This window comes from Trifolium pratense, linkage group LG5, assembly GCF_020283565.1.
Source record: "Trifolium pratense cultivar HEN17-A07 linkage group LG5, ARS_RC_1.1, whole genome shotgun sequence".
Classification (NCBI taxonomy): Eukaryota; Viridiplantae; Streptophyta; class Magnoliopsida; order Fabales; family Fabaceae; genus Trifolium; species Trifolium pratense.
In genome coordinates, this window is record NC_060063.1 from 12,413,550 (window position 1) to 12,432,760 (window position 19,211).

Consider the following 19,211-nt stretch of genomic DNA (forward strand, 5'->3'; position numbering starts at 1 on the left):
TAAAGGCAAAGAAAGAGGGTCAATTTTATTGGTAATTAAGATGCTAGATTAGTAGGTAAGAGGGTAAAGGAAGTTAGATTCTCATTTGGTAGTTTATCTATGAGACAAAGACTAGATGACAGATTGTTCTTTGATATGCAATCATCAAAGGGTGATTGAAGCCCACAAGAGGCTAAAAGAGATAGCATGTGGGCCATCTTTGTTTTTTTTTTTGTTTTTTTCTTTTCTTTTTTCCTTATTTTATCTTTTAAAAGGATGTGTTAATTAGAAGATGAGAAATGTTACAAATTATTACAATAATTGATTGAGAGTCACTTTACATTGCACTTGATTTGACCACACAGTCACCAAGCACATATTCTAAGATAATCTTTGTCATTTATATCAAGCTAATACATCATACTCTATTGGCAAAACTCTTTTAGGACTGAATGACACAGGTTGTTATTCCATGTGATGTTTGCTTTGTGTTTTATGGTATGAAAATGAAGGGTGAACAAATATAGATGGACCCCTTTTAAATTTGAGTGTATTATACTTTGCAATATTAGATGGATGATATTAAAGCAAACATGCCAAATGTGCACTATGCCAAAAAAAGGTTTTTATAGCGCTTATTTTGGGCTTTAATAGCACTTAAAAGCGCTTATGGGGCTAACTTTCCCTTTGTTCATGGGTGAAGGCTTAATCCCTCTCGAAATCACTCACTAAAAATCCCTCGCTCGACAACCATAATCAAAGAGATACTCTTGCTATAGGAGTCGTGGTTCACGATTTGGTGATACTACTAGCTATGAGCCTATGTAAGGTTGAAATCATACCTCTAGGTTGGCTCTAGGTTGGACCTCTAGTGAGAGGCTTAGTAAATCATCGACACTCTCTTCAATTATTAGGAAAAACACATGTCTCACTTTTACTAGACATGTGATCGAAAAAGAGTTTATCAAGAATGGACACATCTTTGTAGGGTTGTATTAGGCCTAAAACTTACATTTTATTAAATTTTATCTTGATCTATTGAAAAACTAATTATGACTATATATTAACTACCGACAACTGACAAAATCTGAAAATAGTGTATAAGGAATGAGATAATATTGTCATGTTATAGAATTAAATGCAAAATCTAAGTAGTACCATCAGGTGTCTTATTTCCTCTTTCTACCACTTTGTTAGATTTGAATTTGGTGCAATAACTACATCACACTGTTTTCAATCTCAATAAATCCGATCTTCTATTAATGGTGAAGATAGTTTAAAGTACTTTATTATTGTGTAATCTAAGTCGTCTTATCACAAATTAACGTCCAAGATCATCTCCTGCAATAAACACATGCTTTTCTTACCGTAGCAAATCCGGATCCCACTTTATTGAGGAGAAAAATACATGTATCTTTGTAAAATGGGGTTCTACTAGAATGTGCTTGTGGACAAGAAAATTCAAGCAAGAAAAAAAGGATAGGGAGTAAAACTAAAAAGTAAGGGAGATTTACTTTGAATAGATCCAACACAATCAATAGTGTAAAAATAAGAATATAATTTGATATATTACACTTCTTTTATTAAAAACGGGTGTAAAAGAGTTATGTCGTAATATTATACACCGTATTTAAAGAAAATAGGTGTAATAGCAAAATACTAGTCAACATATCACATATCTTTTATCGAAAATGGGTGTAAAAGAGTTATGTTATAATATTATACATTGTGTTTAAAAAAAAATCGGTATAATAGCAAAAAATGTGAGAAAAACTAGATTTATTCAATATCCATAAAAAACCTTACCAAAAAACAATATCTATATAAAAAAAACTAAATTTATTTAATAATAACTTGTTACAAAAGAAATTTAATAATAATCACATCATTCCTTAAAAATAGAAACAAATGTTTTGTATTTTGAACATAAAAAACAAACTTCTTAATTTTCTTTGAAAAAAAAGAAGAGAGAAACAAACTCTAAACTTCATAAACACGAGCTCTCTCTTCCAACTTTTTTTATCTCACACAACACTCTCTTCCACTATTGATTGTGTTCCTCCACCTCACCACAATTGGCGTCGTCGACTATCTCCGTTCATCGTTATCCATCTATGACCTCTTATCTCTTTGTTTGTTGCTCTAATATAAAGGTAAGCATCTATTTTAATCTCTTCATCCTTGTATCTACAAATAGAAGAGTTTATTTTTTTTAATGGAAGAGTTCTTCTACTTTGAACCCTAGGGTTTCTCTTTTGTGCATTATTTATGGTCAACGATTTGGTCAATAAGGGAATCTATGAGGTGAATAAGGTAATTAACGAAAAAATTGGGTTGAGTTTTTTTTTTTTTTTTTTTTTTAATTCTTTCATTGAAGGATTTTGTGTTGTGTTTTAGATTTTTTCATCCGTGATGATTTTTTTGTGATCGAGAAAACATAGTCAATTAAACTTGTATCTATAGTGATTATAAACTATTTGATAAAAGTAGCCAACGAAAATTGTATCTATAATTTGCAAATTTCATGTGAAGTTTTACTTGGCTTTCATAAGTTCTTTCTTTATTTGGTTCAACATTATCTTTCAAATAGTTGTTCAATTTATGATGTAATTAAACTCATTTTGGTTTCAGGAAAGACATTCGGTAAGTTTTCAAAGAAGATTATTGGAACTCTGCCTATTCATTAAATCTTTAAAAGCGTACATGATGAATTCTAGGTAGAAAAATTCGATTATTCTTCACTAATTCTTTAGATTGTCTCAATTTTTGTTTTGTTGTCATTGATGTAGGGTAATTAGTACTTTTAATATAAAGTTGTTTAATTTATATGTGTTTGAATATGCAATATAAAAGAGAGTCCATCGACAAAATTCAACAAGAGGGTCCAATGCAAGTAGTTGAAGAGCTAAAGTAACAAGAGGATCAAGATAATGAAGAAAATACGATAAAACGAAGACAATTGAAAAAACATAAAAATATAGTTTATGTTTAATGTATTATTTTTTTGTGAAATACTTGTAGAATTTGATCTTTTTTATTTTTTTAAAAATTATTTGTTTAATGAATATCTAGAATTTATTAAATAGTAATAATAAAAATAATATTTCACACCTGTTATTTTGATAAATCAGTTTAATAGTTTTGAAATTTTGTAAATATGATACACATTTTACATTCATTATACACAAAATCTGGTGTAAAAACATAAATAATCTAAACAACAAACGATTCACACCTGTTATAATTTAAAATAGGTGTACAATTCTTGTAATTAAGTATAAATAATACACATTTCACATCTTTTATAATTAAAGACCGATACAATATGTCATTTTTAACACCTATTTTATAACCGGTTTAAATTTCTTGGATATATCTAACCGACTGGGTTCACACCGAACCAAAACTGATGTAATATCTCAAAAAAAAAAAAAAAAAAGGAGGTGTGAAATCTCTTTTCTACGCTAGTGAATATTAATGAACAATTGGTAGGTATGAACATATTGTTACTTAGAGCAAAATGGTGTACATGTATATATGTGTGTCCTATTGCATTGTATATGTACCTTAGTCAGAGAGGGAATGGGACCAGTGATTTCATTTTCATGAATCCTAACCATGAGAAGTTCTGCACAAAAGATCACTACAATCAGATGGCTATAATCATCAAAAAATTCTGTCTCATTGTTAAAGGACATTTTGGTTATTTGTCTCTGATAGACACCACCACTAGTCATGGGACCCCATCATTGGTTTCTTTCTTTCCCATTTTCATGTGATTCTAATTTTACAGTTTTGGACAGCTCATTTATTGTCTCAATTTCTTATTGCTCTAATATCACTCAAAAACAATCAATGCTTTTGTATTGTAGCTAGTTTCTTAAGTTAAGTCCTTTGTTTGAAATGAAAATTTTAGTTATAAAATCATGGAGAACCTTTTTTTAGTGTGTTAATAATTGTAGTGAAACTTGAGTTTGATAAAATTATAGTATGCCATTTTTCTCAAAAAACTACATTTTAAAACCTCAACAATCATAGAATTGACGTGCCGCGGTGAGTACTATCTTATCGTAATTTTTAGAAACTTCAATATGTATCTTTTTTTTTTCACCACCAATATCCGGCCTACTAAATCGTCTAATATGGTTTGAAAGTCAGTTTTGTCATCAAGTGGTTTCAACCCTCTCCCGCTCGCAATTGCGGGTGTTCGAACCATGGTTCTCCCTATCAAATTCAGCATCAATCACCACCAAACCAACCATAACAATTGAGGTTGTCAATATGTAACTTTTATCCATGATTATTTTAAGTGTTTCTCAAAACAAACACTTTATAAGGCTTTTATAGCATATTCAAAATATCAAAGTGCATTTATCTCAAAAAGAAATTAAGCATTGACTAATAATCAATCACACTATAAGTAGGGTTTTTGATACATAATAAAAAACATGAAGCACCTTATCAATTACCTACAAGCTATATATATAATATACATGTGAAGGGACCAATTCTCAAATAGAGAGGTAGCTAGGGTAGCATCAAAGTTTTGAGTAGAGTTGAGTTGAATAAAATGACAAAGAATTACACGTAAGCATGAGCAGTTGACAAGCCATATTTCATTTCATAGATGAATGAATGAATAGCCGTGTTTGGTGGATCATGTCCATTGCCTTGAGAGAAGTGATCAAGCCAGAAAACACACATGGATGGAGAAGGTAGAATGGAAATAGATTCTCTATAATCACTTTAGAACAGATTTTGATCGTCTGATCTCAAATTAACTGTAAAAATTGTTTGAAATTAATTTAACACTTGTATAATATATTTGGTCTGGTAGTGAAATATTTAGATTGTATGCTAAAGGTTCTGTATTCGATCATCAACTAATTGTAAACCAAAAAATAAACTAAAAACAAATCAATAGTTGAGATTAGTTGTCGAGATTGACTACTGCATGCAACTATGTGATATTTTTATCCTAGAGAATTCAAGATTGAGATAGAATCTTTGAAAATTGATAAAGATTTATAATTAAAGCAAAAAAAGTACACTCATAAATGAAGAGATGAATAAATATTTGGAGAAACTTTAATTCAAATAGTACAATCAAGCTTAATGCATGTCTCCATTTTTTCACTATTCATCTTGACCCTTCTAATATTGATTTTTTTTCCCAATCACTCACTACTACTTTTCTTATACAGAAACAACAAATACCTTTTTTAAGTTGAAAATGGGAATAATAATATCATAGAGATTAATAATAATATTCAAAAATTTAAAAAAACAAAAATAAAATAATACTAATTATTAAAAATCCCAACACAATGATAATGTTGAAGAAGCCTATTAGCTTCCCTAAGACCACTGAAATAAGCTCCATGAGTTGTTGAATAATGAGTTCTATGAGTTGCTTCCCCTGCAAACAAAATTTGAAGTGGATATGAAAAACTGTTGCCATTGCTGCTATTGTTGCTATCTTTCATCAATGGCAACGGTTCAGCCATTGTATCTAAATCTTCACCACTTGAGCCAACTGCAACATAACTATATGATCCTAAAAACAAAGGATCTTTCCCCCATTTACTCTTCAAAACTTTACTAATTGAACTTGAATGAGGTAAAAAGTTTGAAACTGTTGCTGAAACACCATTCATTATTTCTTCATCATTAAGTGATTCAAGTTCTAATGCTTCTTCACCAGCAAACCAAGATAAGAGAACACTTGAGTTTTTGTAAATAGGAAAAAGTGTTGCTGTTTTCCTCATCCACCATGGTATTTTCTTATCTCTTGTTTCATTTTGAGATGAATGAAACACCATTTGAAGAAAAGGAAATGACCCTTTTGAATTTTCATCATTCATTTGTATAAACAACTTGTTAACAACACCAAAACCAAGTCTTGAAATTGCTTCAACTTTGAAAGATGGTAACTTAGGACAAAAAAACATACCTTTTTTTTCATCTTCATCATCACCATCATCATCATCATCATCATGATGATGAGAAATTGAAGCTTTTAAAACACCTAGTGAAACAGTAACAATAACATGATCTGCATACATAACAGATCCATCATAGAAATGTAGCTTAACAGGTCTAAAACTATGATCATCATAATCACTTTTTTTTTGTGTTTGCCATTCAATTTTTTTGACTTTTTTACCTAATTGAACTAAACCATTTGGTAAAACAGAAGCTATAGATTCAATTATACTCAAATAGCCTTTTGCAATTGTGATTTCTTCACCAGGAAACATTCTATACTCACTTTCAGCTTCATAATCTAAACTCTCTAAATCACCAGCTGATGTATAAGTTCTTTCTGTGTTCTCATACATTGCAAAAACAGCTTCTTGAAGCAACTTTTTGTTCCAATTGTTCCAATCTTCACACCCTTTTACCTCTTCTTGCTCTTTCATTGATTCAAAGTAAGAATCAAGACCTTGTCTCAAGAAAGAACCAATACTAAGATTCTTCTTAGAGTCAAAGTTTGAACTAGAAGAAGCTTTTGTAGCTATTTTGTAGTAACTAGAAATTTCACCTTTTGCAGATTCTTTAGTGAGTTTTCCTTGTGAGTAATCCATGAGACATTTGAAAAGCTTTGAAATAGGATCAACAATGGAAGATTGAAGATGAAAACCACCTTCAGAAATTGTTATGATAGATTCATCATTGTTATTACCATCCATGCATTCCCAAGGTTGTGAAGATTGAAGTGAATTTGTTTGTTGAGCTATTTTATGAATTGGGCTATTACCAATTCCATGGATCCATGTTGCTCCCATCTCAATCTTGTCACCACCAAATTCTGATGTGTTGATTCTTCCTCCAATTCTTGTTCCACCTTCTACAACAATAAGTTCAAATAAGTCCTTTGAAGCTGTTGAAGTATAGAGCTTATTTGCAGCTGTTAAGCCTGCCATTCCAGCTCCAATTATCACAATCTTTGGCTTTTTCACCACCATTGTTAATAATCACTTTTATATAGCTTTTTTTTGTGACTCTATCTCAAAATACAAGATATAGTTACATATGAAATGAAGAAGCTAGAAAGAGTGTGTGAAGAAATGTGAAAATGAGATTTGAGTTACTGACAATGAATTTATAACTGGTTTTCTGCTTTGTGGATTGAATGAGAATGGATTTTTTATGGTACCTTTTTTTTGGGGGTGAAGTGTGATGCCAACTTGCTCCTTTAATGTAAATTATTATAAGTAGGACAAAAGTATTTAATAATCTGCAAGTGAAAAAAATAAGAGATTATTCAAAGTCCCCTACTTAAAACAGTAAATCTGAACAGCTAGTTAGTTACAGATTTTCATGAATTTATTTGTCTATAAGAAAGTGAAAATTAAGGGAAAATGATTTCCTTGTAATAGCAAAACGCTATATTAAATCTCAACCGTTCGATTAATTTTAACGATTGAGATTGTTTTAACTAAAACATCTGATTTAAGATCGATGGTTGAGATTGAAAATGGTGTGTAACTATGTGTAATAGTTACAGCAGTGAATCCTAATCCAAAATTATGTCATTTAAAGATGAGTTGTAGTCCTAGCAAATTGGACCCTGAGGTACAAGTAATAACATACATAACCACTTAGGGTATGTGATATCTCAGTTGAGAATTGAGGCTATAGAACACTGCTTACTGCTAAGTGCGCGTTTATATTCAAAGTGAGTTTAGTGAAATTATAGTTGCAATGTGTGTACTAGGCAGCCTCCCTTGACCAACTGGGCTCGCCCCTCCATAGAATTGAGAGACCTAATATGCTTATTTGGCCCAGTATCATGAGGATAAGAACGGACTAGGTCTTAGCTACCCGAGACCCCGAACTATTGGGTCATGTGGGCTAAATAGCTGGGAGGCGGGCTCAACTCCCCCTCCTATTAAGGAGGCACGAGCGCCACCTCTCCAAGAAGAGGGGCACCTATATATATATATATATATATATATATATATAGATAAGCCAGCAGCCCTCAGAGGTTACGTTCTACATTCATACTACACTAAACCCTAGCTCAGCATCTCTGTTGATTAGTCACTCTCATAAATAACCTTAGAGAGAACATTTGGCACCCACTGTGGGGCTGCGACAAAACTTTTCCCAATCACACATAATTCAAGAGCCTCAATGTCGGGTCCACAAGACAACGGTTCATACGACAACCTCAAAGCCACGGTCGACGAACGGATGAAACAAAATGAAAGCTTATGAGCAAGAATAAAATACCTCGAGCAAGGATCATATTACGAGGAATAAGCTAAAGAAGAGGCGGTGGGAGAGCCCCAACCCCTCGCTCGGGAACTCTGGGACGCCCCCGTACTAGAAAACTTTAAAATTCTCAACCTGCCCTCGTTCGATGGAAACACGGACCCTTTAGACCACTTAATGGCGATCAAAACGCAGACAACAATAATCGGAGCCGCCAAACCCGTTAAGTCAAACTCTTATCAGGAACCTTCAAAGACGTCGCCCTTAGGTGGTACATGAATCTCACTAACCACTCCATAACGGGGTACACAGACTTTCACAAATAAATCATTCACCAATTCAAGGGGAGTAAACACAGAAAAGATATTTATGATTTTTCCCCTCGAGTTCCTAAATGCAGGCAATGCAAAAAGACAGTCACCTGGAAGCGCGGGAAACAAGGTTGTGACTTCATGGGCGAGTATATGAAGGGTCAGCATGGGGGCTTCGTTATGCCGCCTCTGGTACAAGCACTACTCCCCACTCAAGGTCTAGTGCTTGCGGGGATGTGTACCGGGCGGCTTCCCTTAACCAAGTGAGGTCGCCGATCCCTAGGAATGAGAGACCCAATATGCCTATGCAGCACAATATCAGGAGAATAGGAAGAATAGGAATAGACTAGGTCTTGGCTACCTGTGACCCTGAACTTTTGGGTCACGTGGGCTAAATAGATAAACCAACAACTCTCAGAGATTACGTTCTACATTTATACTACACTAAACTTTAGCTCAGCATCTCTGATGACTAGGCACTCTCATAAATTACCTTTGCGATAACAATGTGATTTTGTTAAAGTTATAGGTTTTGTTAAAATTATGTTAGTTCACATTTCATCAATCATATCAAATATAAACTAAGACAATAAATTTTATCTTTCTTGTTTTTCAAAAAGTTCCATTGGGATGAAATCATTTCAAAGATACACTATGCGTTTTTACGGATGACTAATTTCATATTGTTGTGGTTACTTATATAGTTATATATCATAAAAAAAAAATATAGTTTTAAGATTTTTTTTTTCCAATTTTTTTTTTTAAAAAAAAATATAAATTTAATGTATTTCCACGTGTGCATGTCACGTCAGAAAATGAAAAAAATTCGGACATTGCAGGGAGGTAAACAGGAAAAAAATTCTCGCAGAAGGGTAAACATGAAAAAAATTCGCGCAGGGATAAACGAAAAATCCCTAATTTTGCAGGGGGTAAATATGCATTTACCCTTATATAAATTCATTTTATTTTTTTTGAGCTTATAAAAAAAAAACTTTCTTTTATTTAAAAAGATAAACAAAAATGATATTTCATACATTCACACTTAATTTTTTTTTTTTGGTTTTCGTTTAATTCACACTTAATTATAAGGACTCAAATTATCTTTTGTAGATGCTTCGCATAATTACAATATCAAACTACTTTAATTTTTACAATATGTTGATATCTCAACCTTAACAATTGCTTCGCATAGCACTATATTTCTTGTTGGAATATTATAATCTTGAAATCAACTATTTGTTGTTAATATATTATTATACAGTCATCCTCTCTTTTAGCCTATGCAACTCAACTTACACCCAATTAAATCTTCACAACCTCTAAGCACATATTTAAAAATATCAAGACACTTACCACTTGAATTTATTCATCGTTAGTAATTTATATTTATTTAATTAACACGGTATTTTTTTTTTTTTTTTTTTTATTTTTTTTTTTTTATTTTTTTTTTTTCTTTTTTTATTTTATTTTATTTTTTTTTTCTTTTTTTCTTTTTTCTTTTTTTTTTTTTTTTTTTTCTTTTTTTTTTTTTTTTTTTTTTTTTTTAATTAACACGGTATTTGATCTCAACTATTTATTGTTGAAATATTATACAGTCACCCTTTCTCTTTTAGCCCTAGACAACTCAACTTACACACAATTAAGACCAAAAATGATTCACTTGAAAAATGGAAATATACCCCACACCAATAAATGCCCACGAGTGAGTAAATAATTCACAGACAATCACTGAGCACTGAGCTATAAGACTAGTGAATAGTGATATTGACAAAAATCTGGACCAGGTATACCATAGGAGAAATTAAAAACAGAAAAAGAATGCTAATTATAAACCAATATTTTTTCAAAAATTCATTGAATAACCAATATAATATATTTAGTTATTCAATAAATATTAAAAATAAATATTTACTTATAATTAAAAATGGATGGAGTATATGGTAACAATAAAAATGTGAACAAAAATAAAAAATTAATAAAAATATCAAAATTGTTGGATCGAATGTTATGAGCTACGTTCGAATTTCGAGTCATTCATTTTATGTGTGTAGTTTACAATTACCTATATTTTGTCTAATTAAAAGAAAATTGACACTGCCTTTCATTAACCTCACATGTAAATTGAGATTTGGGACTCCCTACCAAACAAAACAAGTCAATGGTCCTGATCAACTGATGGCCTGTCCTTAGATCAGTAATAAGGTGGAGACCATACAAATCTAACAATTATAATCAAATTGTTGCATAGCACCATTCCCTCATCTTCATACACTATCATTTTTAGGGTATCCCTATTGACTTTTGCTTTTATAGTAGCCATGTTGGAGCTTCCATGATCACATTTTATTAAACTTGATTTTATTTACTCTGACACCATATGAAATATGACATGTCAAGTTGTGTTTCTATGGACTTATTTTTATATAGGCTTAATTAGTCTTTTGGTCATTTAAAGATATTTTAGGTTTCACAATGGTCCCTTAAAGAAAAAAAGGTCAGGATTGGTCCCTTAAAGACACATTCGTTTATCAATTGGTCCTTTCCGTCAATTATTTACAAAAAAACGTTAGTTTTAGTAGACTGGATTGTGGATGTCATTAAGTGTAAGTGGTCCACCAAAAACCTTATTAATTTTTAAAATTTTAACCATTGGATTTTTTTGTTATATTTGGAGTTAAAATTTAACGGAAAGGACCAATATGACAAAAATATATGTCTTTAAGGGACCAATCCGTGCCTTTTTTTCTTTAAGGAACCAATCCGAGCCTTTTTTTCTTTAAGGGACCATTGTAAAACCTAAAATGTCTTTAAGGGATCAATAGACTAATTAAGCCTTTTATATATGGTCAACCGCCTAAATCTTGGTCACTCCGGTGAACTTTAAATTTTACTCCCTCCATACCATAATATATGTCACTTTGGGGGAAAAATTTGTACCACAATATATGTCGTTTTATATTATCAATGAAGCATTTAATGTTTTTTTTCCTATTATACCCTTAACTATTTATTACTCTCTCTTCTTTCAATTCTTCAATTTATTTTTTTCATACCATAAATGAAGGACAATTTTGTAAATCAATTCATAATCTCTATTTTCCATACAACATTAATTATCTTTTTTAATACGTGTAAAAGTGTCAAAGCGACATATATTGTAGTATGAAGTGATTATATTTTATTCTTTTAATTATTTTAATAATAATTAAAAATTATATGAGTGTAACTATATGATCACGTAATCATGAAAGTTTTATTTATTTTTATAATGAAAAACTTTTCTATTGAATTAAGTGAGCTCTATTCATGCATATTTAATCGTAAAAATAATTTAATTGATACCGATTTGATTTCAGGTGAGTGAGTTACGTTGTGTAAACCGTTGGATTGATGATATTCCACAAATTTATGATGCACCGTCAATATCTTACACATTTTGTTTTCTCTCTTCCCTTCATCTCTCATCTCATTGCTTCTTCAATCTCCTTCTTTTTCTTGAGTCCATTTATTTGTTGAGTTATTTGACCACCGTTCCTTAACATGTTTAGTTCAATTAATTATGTGAGATTTAATTCAAAATAAGGGAGACAAACATCATTTTTTTTTATGTCTAGCATTTGTGAGTGTTTAATAAATTGTGGTTTTTCTGTAAAATAAATAAATAAATAAATAAATTGTGGTTTTAGAAGCGGTTGAGAGGTACAATTTATATTCATGTCAACCTCCTCACCACAGTCACCTTGACATATTGATTCATACTCAAATGATAAAAATTTATCACAAATTTTCATCTTGGTGTTTTTTGTTTAGACATTACTATTATACATATTATCATGTTGTTGTGGTAAGTAAATTACTTAAAGTAAACACCAACCAAAAAATTGTAAAGGACATTTAGATTTAGAAACTTTACAAAGGATTTTTTTTAAAAAAAAAATGGTTATGAATCTCTCTCTATGAAAAAAATGGAGAATAAACAATCTTAAGAGAGAAAATGGGAGGAGTTCTATTTTGGCTGAGGTTCATAAAAATCCAACAGCAATCACATAAAAATTTAAACATGCCAACCGTGGGAGGCATATTGGGCTCTCCCACCCTAGAAGGCGCCTCATGTAGGAGGTTGATTTGAATCATGCAATATTTTCGCGTATCATGTTTCTTGTTATATAGAATGATTAGAATCATAGTAAAATTTGTGATATGTTGTTTTAAATCAAACCTACTATGTTTGCCTAGATTCTTCGAGAGAGAGAGATCAGGAAGAAGAAAAAAATTTAGGGTTTTGAATGTTGAGAGCTCTTGGGTGAGGTTCTAGGGTTGGAAAACATATTGCAAACACCTTGGATTTTATTGTACACTTTGTTCTTGTTGGTTTTGTCAATTTTCCGCTATGAGTAGTGATCCCTACCGAAACTGGCACTTTATTCTTAGTTGGGACATGAAAGAAAATTGTCATAAAGGGAGTTTGGAGATGGGACGAGGAAAATGTCACTTTGTCCGTGTGAATATTAACATTGTTCTTTTTTTAAATATACTAATGTGTTACAAATACAATTTCTGTTGTTTTTTTTTAAAAAAAATATCACCACAATTTAAAATAAAATAACACTTTGCACCCCTGGATCTTAATATTTTGTACTAGTAATATTACTTTTATTGATAATGAACCCCTGATGTTTACACTAATTTACCCCTGATGTTTTGCTTTTATTTTTTTTTTTTTTTTTGGAAAAGGCCAAGAAGAATATATCAAAAATTGGCGTAAGACATGCCAGAAACAAATACACAAAGTACCATTTGTCTTATGTCATCTCACTTACAAAACTATAATCCAAATGAAACTAAATTACTCATAAACCAATATCTGCTAAAGAACTATACCCAAAGCAAGGTAGCAGACAAACACCCAACATAACATCAATTTGTGATTTCTAGCTAACTTGTTATAACAACTCCAATGCAATTCTTAATTAACACAATAAAAGAAAACGTCAAAAACATCGCGCACCATCGTAGCCACGATGAGATCCAGCATGGTACGATGGAGGTGGTGAAGAAAAACAGAAAATCTTGATAAATCTTTCATCGTGCCACGATATGACTCATCGTAGCAACGATGAGGCGAAATTTGAACGCCATCGTGGCCACGATGGATACGATGGATGCGTAGAAAAAACTCAAATCCAGCTGAAAAACTATAAATAGAGCCCTTTTACTTGACAATTATTCATTCAGAAATCACTCAACAATAGTGATACTCATGAGAGATTTAGGAGAACTCTGAGGAGGAGGCGAGGAGGCCAAGGAACCCCAAGGCCAATAAGGTTCTTTTCTTTTATTGTCTTTGTAATTTATTTTTCCTATGTTAGGTCAAGTAGATGAACTCCCTTATGAATGTTTGAGACATGTAATTATGGTTCGATAAAGTTTATGCTCAATTGTTATTAAGTTATTTTCTATATTATTGTCTTGTTTTAATAATTCATTCTTAATATTGATCACATTAAGTGAATGAACTTAGAGGAAATTAGTTGATCCCGTGACAACAAAATCAATAGGCCAGACCAAAAAGACATTTCATCATACCAATATGAGACCATTAAATTCAATATCTGGGGTATGGGGGCAGGATTAAGAATCACACGTAGTTAAATTCTACAATGATATTAGGAAATCGAGCGGGCATAGAGAACTTGTTAAATTCTGAACTTCTAAAGGTTAGGACGCACTCATAAAAGGCTGAACCCGTTAAAGGTAATGATATGAAATAACGAAGGTTAAACCTATCAAAGCTTTAATGATTCGACCTATATCAGATTTCAATAGAAATAAGTATAGTAATACTTGGCTAATTTTAATGGAAATTAATCTGGTAGCTTATAACTAGTAATGAGGTATAGTATAACGCCAGTTACCAAGCAGGAGTAAGGGAGGGATTCGAAACACTTAACAGCACACCCCGTGTGGGCACACACACACTATTTATTGCTCTTTATTTTCTCGTACTTTACTTTATTGTTATTTATTTTGAAGCAAAACCCTTTCAAACAATCAAAGCGAATGCAAAGCACATTTATTTACTTTCTAAATTCCTAAGCGAAACTAGTAGTTTTGGCATAATTCCCGCGTAGAACGATAACTTATCACTTTATTACTTGGTTGCGATTATGTGCACTTGCAGAGCCACCATCAAGAACATACCTAGACCTGCAATATAAATCATTTGACAGATACTAAACAATGTATCGGAGTAGTCAGCCATTGCGAAATAGTTATTGTTTTGCTTTGTGATGTGCATTGACAAACCTGTAATGATATGACTGTCATTTTTTTTTTTTGCTTTTTGTGTTATCAGAATTATTATTATTATTATTATTATTATTATTATTATTATTATTATTTTTTTTTTTTTTTTTTGAAGAAGCTAAATTAGCCCACCCAAATTGGCACCAGAGAAAATTGAATCTCAGACCTCAAGAGGAGCACACTCCCAGGTCCCAAGCCAATACCAATGCACCAACCCAAGTAGGTTTTATTATTATTATTATTATTATTATTGACAATTTATTATTATTATTATTATTATTATTATTATTATTAATTAATTAATTAAGATACTCGTGATTATACAATTAGAATTAAAGTTAATATTTTGAAATCAGGAGAATCGATCTCAAGTCATGGAAATTACTTGCTAAAAGTAATTAAGCTAGAAAATCATTAATTTTTAATACGGAAAATATATTGCATGATTTTAGTTATAAATTATATAATTTATATGTTGTTGTTGTTTTAAAATTGAAATAATACTTGTATGTTGCTTTGAGAAATTTCAAACGGATTGAATCGAACCAAATTAACTTGTTTTTTATTGATTTGGTTTGGTTCAAAATACGTAAGAAAAAATTAATTAGTGATGTGATAGGAAGCGAAATATAAAAATAAAATAAAGTGTTGAATTAGTGTAACGAAACAAAAAATACTCCATCCTATTTTTTAGAATTTAATTTGTTCTTTTTATAAAAAACATTCTTTAAATTTATTCTTCATTAAATACACAATTTCTTACACTTATTAAATTAAATCTAATTATTTATTTCAATATTAGTATATTAATTAGAGAGACATATTCCTCGCGCTAGTCCAGTTTTAGAATAAAACATAAAACTTTAGTTTTTTTTTGTACGGCATAAAACTTTAGAATTATTAATAAGAAAAATTAGCTTCCTTAATTTGTTTTATTTTATATAAAGGACCGAAAATATTCAAATATCATAGCTATAAATTTTAATAGTCCACACTGCTTAAGGGTGTGTTTGGTTGTGAGAAGAAAATGAGAAGAGAGAAATAGGTGAGAGAGGGTGTAAGAAGAGAGAAAAAGATGAAAAATAAAGTAGATTTGAGGTATTGATTGGTATAAGAGAAAAAGAGAGAAATAGAGAAGAGAGAAACAAGATGATATTGTGAAATGTCAAAAATAACCTTGTTTAAATATATGACAAAATGAAGATTGATTAAGTATGAACTAATTAGCTTAATACAAATAGTTAGTTAGTTAAACTTTCTATTCAAGTCAGTTAGGTTGTTAGAGTTTGTTAGCCAAGTTAATTATTATCTTCTAACTGACTCTACTATATAAACTCTACACACACTTGTAATTGAATCAATCAATATATAAAACTTTATCTTCTTTATTTCAATTTAGCTTCTTCTCCTTCCTTTACTTTGTGTTTCAATCTTCATCAATGGAGTTTGTTCTTGTAACTTTGGTATCAGTTTACTTCCTTGTTATGGTATCAGAGCGTCTCAATTGAGCGTTCTGCTGCGTCATTCCTTCTTTTTTCTTTTCTTCCTGTTTCGTTTTATCTTTGTTTCATCCATTTTTTTGCTTCTTTCATCTTGCACAATGGTGCGTCCTCGTGCTAGTTCAAGCAATATGGATGAAACGCCTGCATTTCCTACACTTTCTGATCCTTCACAAAATCCTTCTATGTTCATCCCAATGAAAGTGCAACTGCGGCACTTGTTGCTCCTCTGCTTGATGGCAAGAATTATCATGCGTGGTCAAGATCCATGATGAAGGCTGTGAGAATGAAGAATAAGCTTCGTTTCTTGGATGGAACTTGTCCTATGCCAGATCGTTTGGATCCTTCATATGAGCCATGTATTAGTTGTAACAATCTAGTTCTATCATGGTTGATGAACTCTGTGATTCCGGCTATTTCTCAAAGTCATGTGTATATTGATTCTGCCTCACAAGCGTGAAATGATCTTAAGGCTCGTTTTTCTCGTGCTGATAGGGTACGTGTTTCTACTTTACAACGTGAATTGTATGCTCTTCGTCAAGATTCTTCCTCTGTTATAGTATTTTCACAAAATTGAAAGGTTTATGGCAAGAATTAAAGCTTTATCATCCTATTCCCAATTGTACTTGCACTTTTCCTTGTGTATGTGAAGCTATGCAAAATGCTAAGAAGTTTAGGGAAGAGGATTTGATTCTTTTGTTTCTTACTGGACTGAATGATAACCATGTTATGGCTAGATCTCATATTTTGATGATGGAACCCTTTCCTCAATTAAATTCAGTATTTGGAGTGATCATTCAACATGAGGGACTTAATAAGTTGGATGTTGTTGATGATTCAACGAGCAACCTTCTGCTGCAATCAATTTCACTAGACAAGCTTATGGAAAAGGCTCTATTCCTCCAAAATCTGATAAGAAATGCACTTATTGCCATAAGAATAATCATGTTGTAGATAACTGCTTTAGGAAGCATGGTTCTGGTTATAGGTTCAGAGATGGTACTGTTGTTGGTATCAAGGGACAAGGTCAAGCCAGTGCAAATTGTGTTGATAGTGTTGATTTTGAGCTCAAGGATCAAGTTGATAATTGTATGGCCACTTTTAGCACTGAGGAGTATCAAGCTTTGACGTCTCTGCTAAAGTCAAGTACCAAGCCTGTTGGTGAAGGACCCTCTCAAGTGCACAATGTCACTAGATGTGTTTCTTCTTCCTACAGTGATAAACAAGGTACTAATCCCAATTCTTTAGACATGTGGATCTTAGATAGTGGAGCTACATATCATGCATGTGCTTCCTTGAGTTTGTTCACTGCATATAAAGAAATTGTTAGTACCAACATAATAGGAAATATCAACATCACTTCTCAGCTTACATTGAAAAATGTTCTTTACATGCCACATTTTAGCTTCAATCATATCTGTTTCAAGAGTGACAAGTGATTTGGATTGTGTCTTTGCCTTCACTGATACTTTATGCTTCATACAAAATTCAATGCAGAAGATGATTGATTCGGGTAGATTGATCAATGGCTTATACTACCTTGAAGGTACACAATCTCAGAGTTCACTTCCAACAGGTAAGTATTGTAATGCTTTAGCTATTACAAAAAGTGCCTTATGGCATTTTAGATTTGGCCATACTTCTCAAAAAAGATTAGAAATTTTACACAAATTGTATCCAAATATTGATATCAATAAAGATGAATTATGTTGTGACATATGCCATTTAGCTAAGCAAAGAAAACTGCCTTATGATCTAAGTAACAATAGAGCTTCTAGTTGCTTAGAGTTGCTTCACATGGATATTTGGGGTCCCTTTGAAACTCCCACACCACATGGACATAAGTAATTTTTATCCATCGTGGATGATTACACAAGATTCACTTGGATTATACTGTTAAAAGGAAAGTTTGAAACATCTTCCAAAATTCAAGACTTCATTCAATTTTCTAAAGCACATTTTGGACATAAAGTGAAATATTTGAGAAGTGATAATGGTCCTGAATTTTTATGCTTATCAAAGTATTATGCTAGTAAAGGAATCATTCATCAGACAAGTTGTGTTAACACACCTCAACAGAATGAGAGAGTAGAGAGGAAACACCAATGTATATTGAATATAGCAAGAGCCTTGATGACACAATCCAACCTTCCACCAAGATATTGGGGTTATGCAGTACTCCACTCAATGTTTATCATGAATAGAGTGCTTTCCAATGCCATTCAAGGCAACATTCCTTTCCTGTCTTGCACAATAAGTTACCAGACTTATCACAATTAAAAGTCTTTAGCTCTCTATGCTATGTGTCAAATCAAGATAATCACATATCAAAGTTTGATCATAGAGCTAGAAAATGTGTTTATCTTGGTGTTAAACTTGGTATGAAGGGATATGTAGCTCTAGATTTACATAACCATGAAATTCTAGTTCCCAGAAATGTCATTTTTGAAAAAACTATATTTCCTTATCATGTCGACTCATCAAAACCTTCATGGGAGTACTTGGTGCCTCCTACAAATAATCACTCATCACATATTGCACTTAATACAACTACAAATGACCATGAAAACACAAATAGCCCTTCAACACACCAAGACAATTCACATATTGACCCTATTCCTTCTCTTGAAACTTCACATTATGGTTCACCAGTTGAACATACTTCACCTCACATTTCCCCTATTGATAATGTTCAGTAAAATTACTCTACTTCCTCCATTTACATCCCTCCACCAAAGTCTTCACCCATTATTCCACTCAGAAAATCAAGTAGAATTTCAAAACCATTTCCCCATCTCATAGATTATCACTATAACTCCATCACTCATACTACTCCTTATCCCATTTCTCACTTCATTAGGCATGATAATCTATCTCCTTCATACTCCTCATATTG

The 19,211-nt window shown here is 31.8% G+C and overlaps 1 protein-coding gene across 1 annotated transcript; it reads right to left on the reverse strand.

Moving 5' to 3' along the window:
- Positions 1–5,037: 5,037 nt before the first annotated feature.
- LOC123882871 (probable polyamine oxidase 5) lies at positions 5,038–7,314 on the reverse strand. The gene has a single exon (XM_045931515.1). The coding sequence runs from the start codon at positions 6,945–6,947 to the stop codon at positions 5,283–5,285; it is 1,665 nt and encodes a 554-aa protein (XP_045787471.1). The 5' UTR covers positions 6,948–7,314; the 3' UTR covers positions 5,038–5,282.
- Positions 7,315–19,211: the final 11,897 nt, after the last annotated feature.

Coding starts and splice junctions, on each gene's coding strand:
- LOC123882871 (XM_045931515.1), bottom strand. CDS start 6,947: ATGGTGGTGAAAAAGCCAAAGATTGTGATAATTGGAGCTGGAATGGCA.